We start from the raw sequence: 11,469 nt of genomic DNA, 5'->3' as shown, positions 1-11,469 counted from the left end.
TGGTGTTATGATCATGGTATTCCTTGACCTTTGGGAAGAATTTTGACATGTACATGGGTACCATAGAGGTGTAGTGGATCTTGTAGACCAAGCCCATTGCAAGTAGCTGTACTCTGTCGTCTACTCTAAGCCATCCTAGGTTGTCAAAGTGGGCAGAGGTGAGGTGGGTTCTAGATGAAAGGTCAAGCAGTAGTCTGACCAGTTTATTTTGCGATGTTTGAAGTTTTATTTTTAGCGCCTTGGAGGTGCTATGGTACCATGACGTGCAAGCATAGTCATAGTACCCTTGAATGAGTGCTCCTGCCAGAGTTTTCAGGGTGTTTTTGTTTACCAGAGAGGAGATCCGGTATAGGAATCTAGTTATTTGATTAATTTTTTTTTTACATTGGATGCCATTTTGTCACAGGAGAGGTTTGCCTCAAGAATAGATCCTAGGTATGTAATTTCCTTCTTACTTGTGACAATAATGTCACCCACTGCAACTGAGAAGTCGTCGGATTTGCTGAGATTATGTTTCGAACCGAAGAGAATGGACTCTGTTTTACCCAGGTGTAATGATAAGTTATTATCGGCGAGCCAGGTGCAGATTCTGCCGAGCTCGGAGCTAAGGGTTTTTTCAACCTGCAATCTGCTCCTGTCAGAGACCAGCAGGGCTGAGTCGTCCGCGAACAGGAACAAGTTGCAGTCACATGCTGATGTCATTTACATAAATTAGGAACAGTAACGGACCTAATATGCTTCCTTGTGGAACACCACAGCTCACTGGGAGGGGGGGGGGACAGAGTACCGTTTACCTCCACCATCTGTTCTCTCCCCTCCAGGTAGGATTGCATCCAGTTCACCGATAGTCTATCAAAACCAATTGCTTTTAGCTTGTCAATCAGAATGGGGTGATTGACAGTGTCGAAAGCCTTTTGTAGGTCCAGCATCACCATGCCGCAGTATTTGCCCTCGTCCACCTCTTGTTTGATGTGGTCGCTCAAATAAAGAAGGCATGTGTCAGTGGAGTGGGATGTTCTAAAGCCAGATTGAAATTCATAGATTAGTTTCTTTTCCGCAAGGTACTTTTCGACCTGTTCATATACTATTTTTTCCATGACTTTCGAGATGGAGGTAAGTATAGAAACAGGGCGGTAGTTGCCTGGGTCCAATTTGCTGCCCTTTTTGTGCAGGGGGGTTACTCTTGCAATTGTGAAGTCTTTGGGTACTTTTCCCTGTTTTATGGAGAGGTTAATTATGTGAGCTATGACTGGTGAGATGGCGGTTGCTGTGTCTCTGAGGAATTTGGAGGGGATATTGTCGTGGCCAGTGGCCTTGTTAGGTTGGAGGGCGCTCAGTTTAATGAGTACCTCTGCTGTTGTTACCCTTGCTAGACTGAAATCATCTTTGCGTACCCCTAGGTTTTTGTAGTAGGTCATGATGTGATCTACTCCAAAAAGCCCTGAGTGGGAGGGTCATTTATTTATTTATTTATGTTGTTTATGTTTGTGAAAAAAATGTTCAAGTACTTGGCCACATCCAGTTTGTCTGTGATGAGCCTGTTATCTGTCTTTATGTTTAAGTTAGAAAATCTCGTTTTGAGTTTTTTACTGCAGCCAAGCTGGTTATTGAGTAATTTCCAAAGTTCACAGGGTTTATTTTTGTTTTCTTCAGTTTTGACATTGATGAAATTCTTTTTGGCAGTTTTGATCATGGAGCTTACGTCATTTCTTAGTCTGTTTCTTTCAATTTTTAGTTCAGTCACGTGGGCCTTGAGTTCACTGCTCGTGCTTTTGGAAAGCATTGACTGACTTTTATGAAACTCAGAGCATTTTTTGTCTCTGGTTTTCATGGCGGTCAGTATGCCGGAGTGCATCCACGGCTCAGCGCAATTTTTTACCCTGGTTGTTCTTAGGGGGGCCAAATCATTGAGTATTGCAGAGAATTTGTTTTTGAAACCAAGCCATGTTTCTTCAACTTGTGTACCACCGAGCTCATCTGACCAGTCCAGGCTCTCCAGTTCTAGGTTAAAGGCCTCGCTTGAGTAGTTTTTGAGGTCTCTAGATATGACTGTTTTGTGACAGCCGGCCCTTTGTTTTAGCTTTTTGCGGGTATAGAATATCATATAATAATCACTTAAACCGCATGCTATAACCCCTTTACTGGAGATCCTGGACTTGTGAGAGGTCAGAATGAGATCAATGGTATAGTTTGTGTTGTTTCTAGGGCCGGGACTCGATTAAAAAAAGTAATCTAATTAATTAGAGGCTTTGTAATTAATTAATCGAAATTAATCGCATTTTTAATCACATATAAATATTTGACCTGAGAACAGTGAGAAGCAATTTTTTTCACATGGATTTTAGTACACCATTAGGCGCATTCACACCGCAGTACTTTTCCCACAAAGGTTCATGAGAACTTAGTTCATGAGAACTCTTTGAACCTGGGGGAGGATTAGGCAAATGAAGCCGCTGACGTCACTTCTTCTTCTTCTGCTTTGGGTTTACTGGCAGGCCGCAAACCACTTCACGGCGTATACTGCCGCCCAAAGTCCCCGGCCGGAAGTCCCCGGAGTTGGGGACTGGCTTCAGTAGAAGCTGCTGGGAGTCCCAGCAGCCTTCCGAGTAAATCGCCAGAACGCCGACACCTCCTCATCTCCACCGCTCCCATGTTTTATTTTGTGTTGCCATAAGTTAGTCTCTCTGCGTTTCTGTGCTGGGCTAATGCTAATAATGCTAATGCAAGGATAATAAAATGGCGGCTTCACAAAACTTTTTGGGAGTTTTACGGGGCGTGGTTTGCAATCCGCCCAGCCAATCAGAAATATAGCTCTTTTCTCACAAGAGAGCCGTACGAAAGTCCCTGCTTTCGTGGGGGTAAAAAGGTTCTCATTAACTAATTTTAGTACCGGCTCTTTTTGGTGTGAACGCGATAAAAGAGGCTAACGTCCACGCTAGCTTCCACGCTAGCTGCTATATGTTTTGCATTGAGGTGATACTTGAGGCTTGATGTGCTGCGGTGGTATGCGAATTCCTTTTTGCATAATTTGCACACAACCGTGCTCTTATCGACGCTTCCATCCGTCCGTTTTTTAAAACAACATTTCCCACTGTTGTTCACTGTGGTTTGTTGTTGTCTGAAGTCATGAACGTTAGTTGGTGCTCCAGTATAATCGGTACGCCTGAAACTCATCCAGTGAGAAACGTTCCGCGGTGCAAAAATAAGTGCGATTAAAATGCGTTAATTTTTGTGTAATTAATTAATCTTAATTAAGGCGTTAAAGTCCCGGCCCTAGTTGTTTCACATACCCGGGTGGGTTGGGTGATTAGCTGGCTGAAGCCGTGCAGATCACAAATCCTACTGAAGGACTTGAAGACGGACGTGTCTTTACGTTGCATATCCGTGTTCCAGTCTCCAATAATAATTGTCTCTACATCCCCCACATCAGCCAAACACCCATCTAATGTATCATAAAAGTCACTCTGTTCCGGTGGTCTATAGATTGTCCCGACTATTACAGATTTAGCATTGTCAAAAAGAATTTCAACCCACACAGATTCAATATTTTCATGATGCAGGTCAGTACGGTTTTTGAAATTGGTGTCTTTATGTATGTACATGCAGACACCACCTCCATTCACGTTCCTGTCCCTTCTCACTACAAGATAATCTTCAATTTCAATCTCTGAATCTGTAATAGAATTGTCCAATTTGGTCTCAGAAAAGCATAATATGCTTGCCTTACCGTTCATGAATAGCTGCCTGAGTTCAGCCTGTTTGTGTCTCAGGCTGTTAGTGTTCAGATGAAAAATATGTAGTCCATTTTTGTTGCTTAAATGCACAATGTCGTCAGCTTGCAGATATTTGTCTTTGTCCGTTACAGCAACCGGCTTGCGGCCTGCCGTGGTGTTTGGAGAGGTGGGGTGGTGTCAATCAGCTGAGCAAATATCATAGCTCTTGATGCTGTTGCCTATAGCATTTGATTTTACAGCACACAAAGAAGAAAAATCCACTCTACAATGAAGACATATTTCTCCTGCTGCTGCCCATCCCTGATCCCTAGCAGGGAAACTGCTCGCATCTCCTTGCTCTGTGTGCTCATTGCTCTTTACATGCTGGCTGGCGCTGCCTTATTTTCGTCCTTGGAGAGACCAGCAGAGCTAAAGGCCCACCAGCTCTGGGAAAGGAGGCTAAGAGACTTCAGCTATGAACATAACATAAACCTTGAAGACCTGAAATCCCTGTTGTGTCACTATGAAGAGGCCAGGACTGCAGGCATCAGGGCAGAACAAGGCAGAGCTCTATGGGATATACACGGTGCCTTCTACTTTGTGGGAACAGTAGTCTCCACCATTGGTGAGTCAAGAAGAATACGAGGTATACCTGGAATAAAGTATGAAAAATGGTAACATCAGCTGATGAATCCATAATTTATCAATTATCTTTCCAGTGTTCTGCACAACATCATTTTCATCAATGTTTTTTTTTAAATCATGTGGTTTAGCAGATTATTTTTGTCAAATGAATGTCCAGTCTTTCAAAATGCAATATGAAATATAACACGGTTCGTTTTACTGTTAATTGCTAAGTGCAACATCTATTATTCTGTCTACTGCAGCCAACATTTTTATGCCACACAAATCAAAGTCAAAGTCATTGTCACCTTTATTGTCAATCTCAAAATATGTTTGTACACACAGAAAGATCGAAATACTGTTTCCCACAGTCCCGAGGTCTAAAATAACACACAAAAATAGCAATTGACAAACCAACAGATAAGATAAAGGCAAATTGTTCAGCACTTCCTGACACAGAGATGATCCCTTTATGACCAAGCCATACCATGTTCATGCAAAATAAATCATCTACAATTACACACAATGAACTAATCCTATGAACTGAATTATAAAGGACACATTAAGCCATATTGATTTGGGGAGGCATACAGGGGGGAGTTGTTTTTAAACTCAATCAATCCAAATCCATATTCTACCTTAACCTGTAGAGGACAAACATGTTCTCAAGATAAAAATGAAACAAGCCTCATCTCTGAGAATCAATTTACAGACTTGTAATTGTATCTACTATCTTTAGTCCCTCCCTGTCACCGTGGAAACCAAGCAACAGATGGCACAGAGCCCTGGTCAATTTCCTTTTAACAACAACTTCCTTATTTACTGACCGCAATCAGGATACTATGTGACACTAAAACACATCCTGACAAACTTTTTTCCCCACAATCAAATGCTTTACTTATCATATGACTCATGGCTTTGGCAGATATATTTTCCTTCCTCTAGTCTAGACCACTGACCAAAACAAATATTCCTAAAGAATCTTTTCACATAGAAACGGAATAAACCTCACAGGTGGCTCTCCTGGTCCACCCGATAAAGACATTTCCTGACGTTGATATGACGTGAAAAACTTGGAAGGGGAACAATGAAAAAGCCAGCAGAAGAAGTATTTTAATCATCCAAGCCAAACACTCAGCCCAATATTTCAACTCTTCCAGTCCAACACTATTCCATCCCCTCTCCTCCCCTCTTCTCAACTGCTTTTCTATTCCTCCTAGCTGAAAGACCCTGTTGTACGAAAAACATCAAGTATATCTTTAAATATCTCTCAGTGAAAATGTTTACCTGTCAGTGGTGCCAAAGGAAATAATAATGTGGATAGGATATGGTAGCAGTAGGATAACATGGTGGGCTACCGCCTTCATTGCTGATCATACATTAGTAGCATGGCTAAAAGATTGGAAGTGCTGTTATTGCAACACTCCAGTGATCTATCCCTGTCAGTGTTGTTGTGAAATCCACATGGATTTTTTTAATGTGTTACTGATCAATGACAGCTAAATGAATACAGGAGAACATATGCAGGTCTCTGTGTGGCCTGTGCCCTCTGTGTACATTAATAGTCCAAGTGGCCTTTTCAGTGTTCCAATACCAGAGCCTCATTGACTCTCGGATGTCCTCCAGACCTCACAAGCCATCAAAAGTTTAAGAGGATAGAGTGGGTGAAACCACAGGAACAGACACACATGGTCAAGGATATGAGTAAGATTTGTTTTACAAGGAGGATGTTAGTGTAAGCCATAGTTTTAAGGATCGAGGTGAAGTTACTTTGAATACCTAACCCAGTCTCACGGCATGTTGTGTTATCATAAAATGGGAAAATCGTGTTGGTGAAAACGAATCAATAGATTATATTTCGTGACTAACACAACATGCCGTGATACTGGGTTGGATTACCTGCTGTCAGATGTGGAAGAAGTACTCATATCTTGTACTTAAGTAAAAGTAGAAACACCACAATCTTGGAATACTCTGTTACAAGTAAAAGGCCTGCAATGCAAATGTTTCTCAAGTAAAAGTCTTAGAATCAAAATATACTTAAAATAACAAAAGTAAAAATACTCATTATGCAGATTATCCTATTTTCTAATACTATGTTTAGTTTACAATTATTGATGCATTAATGTGTTTATCACAGCTGGTAAACATGTAGGTACATCTAATTACTGTATATACTGCAGGATAGCTTATGAATGTTACTCCAGGTCTGACCAAAGTCTTATTTAGGTATTAATTATATTTCATATCATAAATCTGCAAAGGAACCTAGTGTATGAAATAAATGTAGTGCAGTAAAAGTACACGATTAAGCTCTGAATTGTAGTGGGGAGAACAATTAAAATACTGAAGTAAAGTACTATCTCAAAATTGCACTTAAGTAGTGTACTTGGGTATATGTACTTGTAAAATGTTTTTAACAGATAAGTTTGTCTTAAATATTAAATAGATGCTTTACAGCAGCTGCTGAATTATTTTGGGGTAAAGGTCACGACGTCACAGACATTAATTCAATTCTACCTCCTTGGGTGATTGGGGAATTGGTGAAATCAGTACAATCCGGTCATTAATAATACAAGAACAAACCGGGGGAGGGAAGGAGGGAAGCCAAAACCCCCGCCACAACCTCTGCTACTTGGCAAAGTTCAATATATCACATGGTCTCATTCGACCAAGGTCAATTATGGTTCAAGGGAACTTGGAGGAAGCGTAAACTCTTTTATGGCCAAAAAGGATACTAGGCTTTTATGTTTTATTTTTATGCACACCAGCATAAAAGTGTAACTTTGCCAGGTGCACCCTTTTATTCTTAAGCACATTAAATAAATAATTTCTAAATGGCCAGAATTATTATTATTATTATTATTATTATGCAGGACAATAGGACATATATAGACACCAAAGTTCTTCAGTGTTTTATCATCTAATTTCTATAGCTTTATAAGTAAAAAGGCAGGTGATTTCTTGTTTTAAATATTACATAGTAAAACTTACATCCATCCTAATATTGCCAAAATGCACTTACTAGGCCATGGCGTAACACAACACATTTGACAGTGGTACAAATACAATTCTATGTGCAAGGTCATTAATGATATGATAGTGTCTGTAATTACAGATGAGAGCTTTAACCATAAATGTTTCTTTTAGGGTTCGGAGTGACAGCCCCGATCACTGTTACGGGGAAGGCCTTGCTCGTTCTCTATGGGTTGCTGGGCTGCTCGGCTACCATACTCTTCTTCAATCTCTTCCTGGAGAGAGTCATAACAATGCTAAGCTTGCTTATATTTAGGTGTCACAGAAGGAGAATCAAACACAGTGGACTGCAGGGCCGAACCAGTGAAGATGACAGAAATGAAGACTGGAAACCATCTGTATACCAAGTCACATTCATCCTTTTTGTAGCTGTCCTGCTGGTTGCTTGTGGGGCTGCCTCTCTCTATTCAGTCATGGAGGGCTGGACTTACACACAGTCCCTTTACTTCTGCTTTGTGGCGTTCAGCACAGTGGGCTTTGGGGATTTTGTTAGTGGCCAGAGAGAGCACCATGAGGACACATGGGCGTACCAGGTTGCAAACTGTCTCCTGATGCTCTTGGGAGTGTGCTGCACTTATTCCCTCTTTAACACCATCTCTGTGATCATCAAACAGGGTTTTGACTGGATGCTGAGAACACTGGCATGGGTGTTTGGCAGGTTTCGCCAAAATATGCTGCAACTCAGACCACTACTCAAACTCTGTTTTTCTGACTCTGAACCTCCTATATGTTATTGTGAAGATGACACTGTGAATGGTCAACAGGTGCAAGCTACCCCCAGTTCAGGCCATGTCATGATGTGGCACTACTGTGTACACAATGCTATCGGTAAATGCCTTTGTGACAAGACTCAAGTGGAAACCGTGTGCCACAGAGAGATAGACAGAGGAATCTCTGAAAAACAGGAACAGGATAATTGTCGAGAGGAATTAAATCCACTGCCTACCCGGTTAAATTAAAAATAATTCTAAAATATAATATCAATAAACAGACCGATTGAAGTTTGAATTGTATCTGTTGGAGATTTAGCTTAATGCTAAAGCTATGTGGTGTTTTAACTCCCGGGAATTACCTGGCTGACCAGCTATACTATGTGGATACAATACCGTTTGTGTTGTTGTTTCAATGAAGATTAGGTAGGCTCGTTATCAGGTGCAGAATAATACAATCCATTTATTCTATATTGTTGTGAATCGTAAAAGAAGAGTCCATTTCCATTCAGATGTCATTCATACAAACAATCGTTGCAATACTTTAATACTCGCGCTAAGGTGGTCAAAAACCATATGCCCTTCCGGGGTCAGACACACCCAATCATATGACATGATACACCTTATACCTGTGCCCCGAATTCTGGTACTCTCTGACAAGAAGCAACCATAATAGTCAAAAACGTAAAGGAAATAAATCAAGAGTTCCATCCTTTGTGTGTTCATTATGAACACCTGTTGCAGAAGCCTGATGGAATCACCTTATGAACTAAGTTATCAGTGTGATGCAAACTTCTGAAGCAATGGAGACAGGACTCAGAGAGACACGGGGAGAGCAGGAACATTGATGGCAAACACTGATGGTTTATTTGGGGCCCTGGCCGGAGAATTCACAAGACATGTGCTGTCCCACGAGTTGACACAGCGGTTGCCAAACCAATTCTGAAGATCTCTACCCCAGACCCCTGTATTTAACTAGTTCTGAGAGAATAATCAACATTGTGGATAACAAGATAAAGAACTATAACACCTCTATCAGCTGACGCCTTCAGGCAGGAATAGGGTGACAAAACACTGAGAGCACAGCAGCCCAAGGTGGCAGGCCTGTGCTCAGCGAGGGCAGTACTAATAAACTGGGTCAAAGTTATGGCCCTATAGGAAAATATTTACAGTTAGTAGATGCATCTGTCCTTTACTTAAAATACATACTGTAGTCATCAAAGTGTTAAAGTAATTGCTTCCTGCTAGCGCAGGGGTGGCAAACTCATTTCAGTTAAGGGGCCACATACTGCCCACTTTGATCTAAAGTGGGCCGGACCAGTAAAATCATAGCATAATAACCCACAGGCCCTATAACGACAATATTTCTGTTTAAGTGCAAATAAGTAGGCTACAAGTACATTCGGAAAATGTCCACATGTAATGAGACGCAAAACGTTATGAACAAACTGACATTTATTAAGAAAAAACAAGTGCAATTTCAAGTGCTACACATATGTTCTTTACAACAGATCACAGTTTCCACCTGAACTGACTCACCACAAAATACAAATAAAAACGTGGGAGCTATTAAGTGAGGAGTTTGAGTTACCCCCCTTGCCTTGAAGATATAACATTTCTATATTTTAAAAAGAAGTTGGGCAGTGCCACATCAAATCAAACTATTGTTTGCCTAATGCAGCTGCTGATTGACATTATAATACACAATGTTCTATGACATAATAATATAACATGTTCAAATATTTCAGTAGGTTCTTATTTTCACGTCACTGATTAATTTGCTCCTGAAACTTGACATCTTTTAGCCCTCACAATGGCATCAATATCAGGCTTAAAATCCTGACTAGCAGCCAATTTAATGAGTTCATTCAGGCACTTGTGTGTGAGTCTTGAGCGCAGCTTTGTTTTAGTAATGTTCATTACAGAGAAAACCTGTTCACAAAGGTAGGTGGTCCCAAACATGCTCAAAACTTTTGCTGCCAGGGCTGTCAATTTGGGGTATCCTGGCAAAAGATACCGATAAAATGTGCCCAAGTCCGATGAGGCAAATTTGTCCTTTAAATCCTGATCACATTGTAAGTCGATTATCTCAAGTTGTATGTCGACGGGCAGATCCGCAGCCTTAACTGCAAATGGCGAGCGAAACACTGCAAACTCTGTCTCAAGCTCACCAAAGACCTGAAACCGCCGCTCAAACTCCCGCAGCAATTCCGTAATGTTGTCTTTGTACCGACTCATGTCAGCAGTAACTCCGGTCATATGCACATTTCTTAGATGAGGGAAATGAGCAGGGTCACCACTTGACAGCTGTGTCTCCCACAAAGCCAGCTTCAACTTAAATGCGCGTATGCTGTCATAATATTCTGTGACAACTTGTTTGCGACCTTGCATCGTTATATTCAGATTATTCAAGTGCTCTGAAATATCCACCATAAATGCAAGGTCCTGCAGCCATTCTGGGTTTTTTAATTCATGCACTGGCTTACCCTTTTTCTCCATGAACTGTCCAATTTCCTCGCGTAGATCAGAAAAACGCTTCAGCACGGCACCTCGGCTCAACCACCTTACTTCATATGGTAGGCTACAGGTGATGTCTTTATCACTGAGGAGGCTGTCGAACTGACGGTGATTCAGCCCTCTGGCTCGGATGAAATTAACAGTTTGGACAACCACTTTCATGACGTGATCCATTTTTAACGTCTTGCAACACAATGCCTCCTGGTGCAAAATACAGTGGAATGTCCAAAAACGATCTCCTCCATTTGCTGCTTGTACTTTCTCCCTGCATTTCGTGGCAACACCTGCTTTTTTCCCGATCATTGATGGTGCGCCGTCTGTAGCCAGACTGACAGCACGGGTCCAGTCCACTCCGACCCTGTCCAGTGCTTCAACGAGAGCGCTAAAAATGTCATCCGCTTTAGTGGTGTCTGTCATAGGAACCAACTCAAGGAACTCTTCGGTGACCGTCAAAGTCTCATCTACACCACGAATGAATATGGCCAGTTGAGCAACATCTGTAATGTCAGTGCTCTCATCGATTGCAACTGAAAATGCTACGAATGACTTGACTTTTATTTTTTTCTGGCTATCCAAATCTGCTGAAAGATCGGCAATCCTATCCTTCACTGTATTCCTCGTTAGACTAATGTTGGAAAAAGCCTGTCGCTTCTCAGGACACACGATTTCTGCAGCCTTCAGCATGCATGTTTTCACAAACTCACCCTCAGAGTATGGCTTTGAGGCTGATGCTATTTCGTTAGCAATGAGATAGCTGGCTTTCACGGCTGCGTCACTTATATCTCGGCTCCGGGTAAAAACGGCCTGTTGTTTCTTTAGACCTGATAGCAGGTCATTTATCTTTTCTTTTCTCCGTTGTCCTTGCAAGC

At 41.5% G+C, this 11,469-nt stretch overlaps 1 protein-coding gene across 1 annotated transcript; it reads left to right on the top strand.

Annotated features, from left to right (window-relative positions):
- The first annotated feature begins 4,001 nt into the window (after positions 1–4,001).
- si:ch211-261a10.5 (potassium channel subfamily K member 13) lies at positions 4,002–11,131 on the top strand. Its single transcript, XM_034225581.1, has 5 exons — positions 4,002–4,338; positions 7,488–8,027; positions 8,115–8,185; positions 10,607–10,659; positions 10,924–11,131. Exons 1-5 carry the CDS (start codon positions 4,002–4,004, stop codon positions 11,129–11,131), a joined length of 1,209 nt encoding a protein of 402 aa, XP_034081472.1.
- Positions 11,132–11,469: the final 338 nt, after the last annotated feature.

This window comes from Gymnodraco acuticeps, unplaced genomic scaffold (genome assembly GCF_902827175.1).
Source record: "Gymnodraco acuticeps unplaced genomic scaffold, fGymAcu1.1, whole genome shotgun sequence".
Taxonomy (NCBI): Eukaryota; Metazoa; Chordata; class Actinopteri; order Perciformes; family Bathydraconidae; genus Gymnodraco; species Gymnodraco acuticeps.
This window is presented reverse-complemented; position numbering and strand designations above follow the sequence as displayed.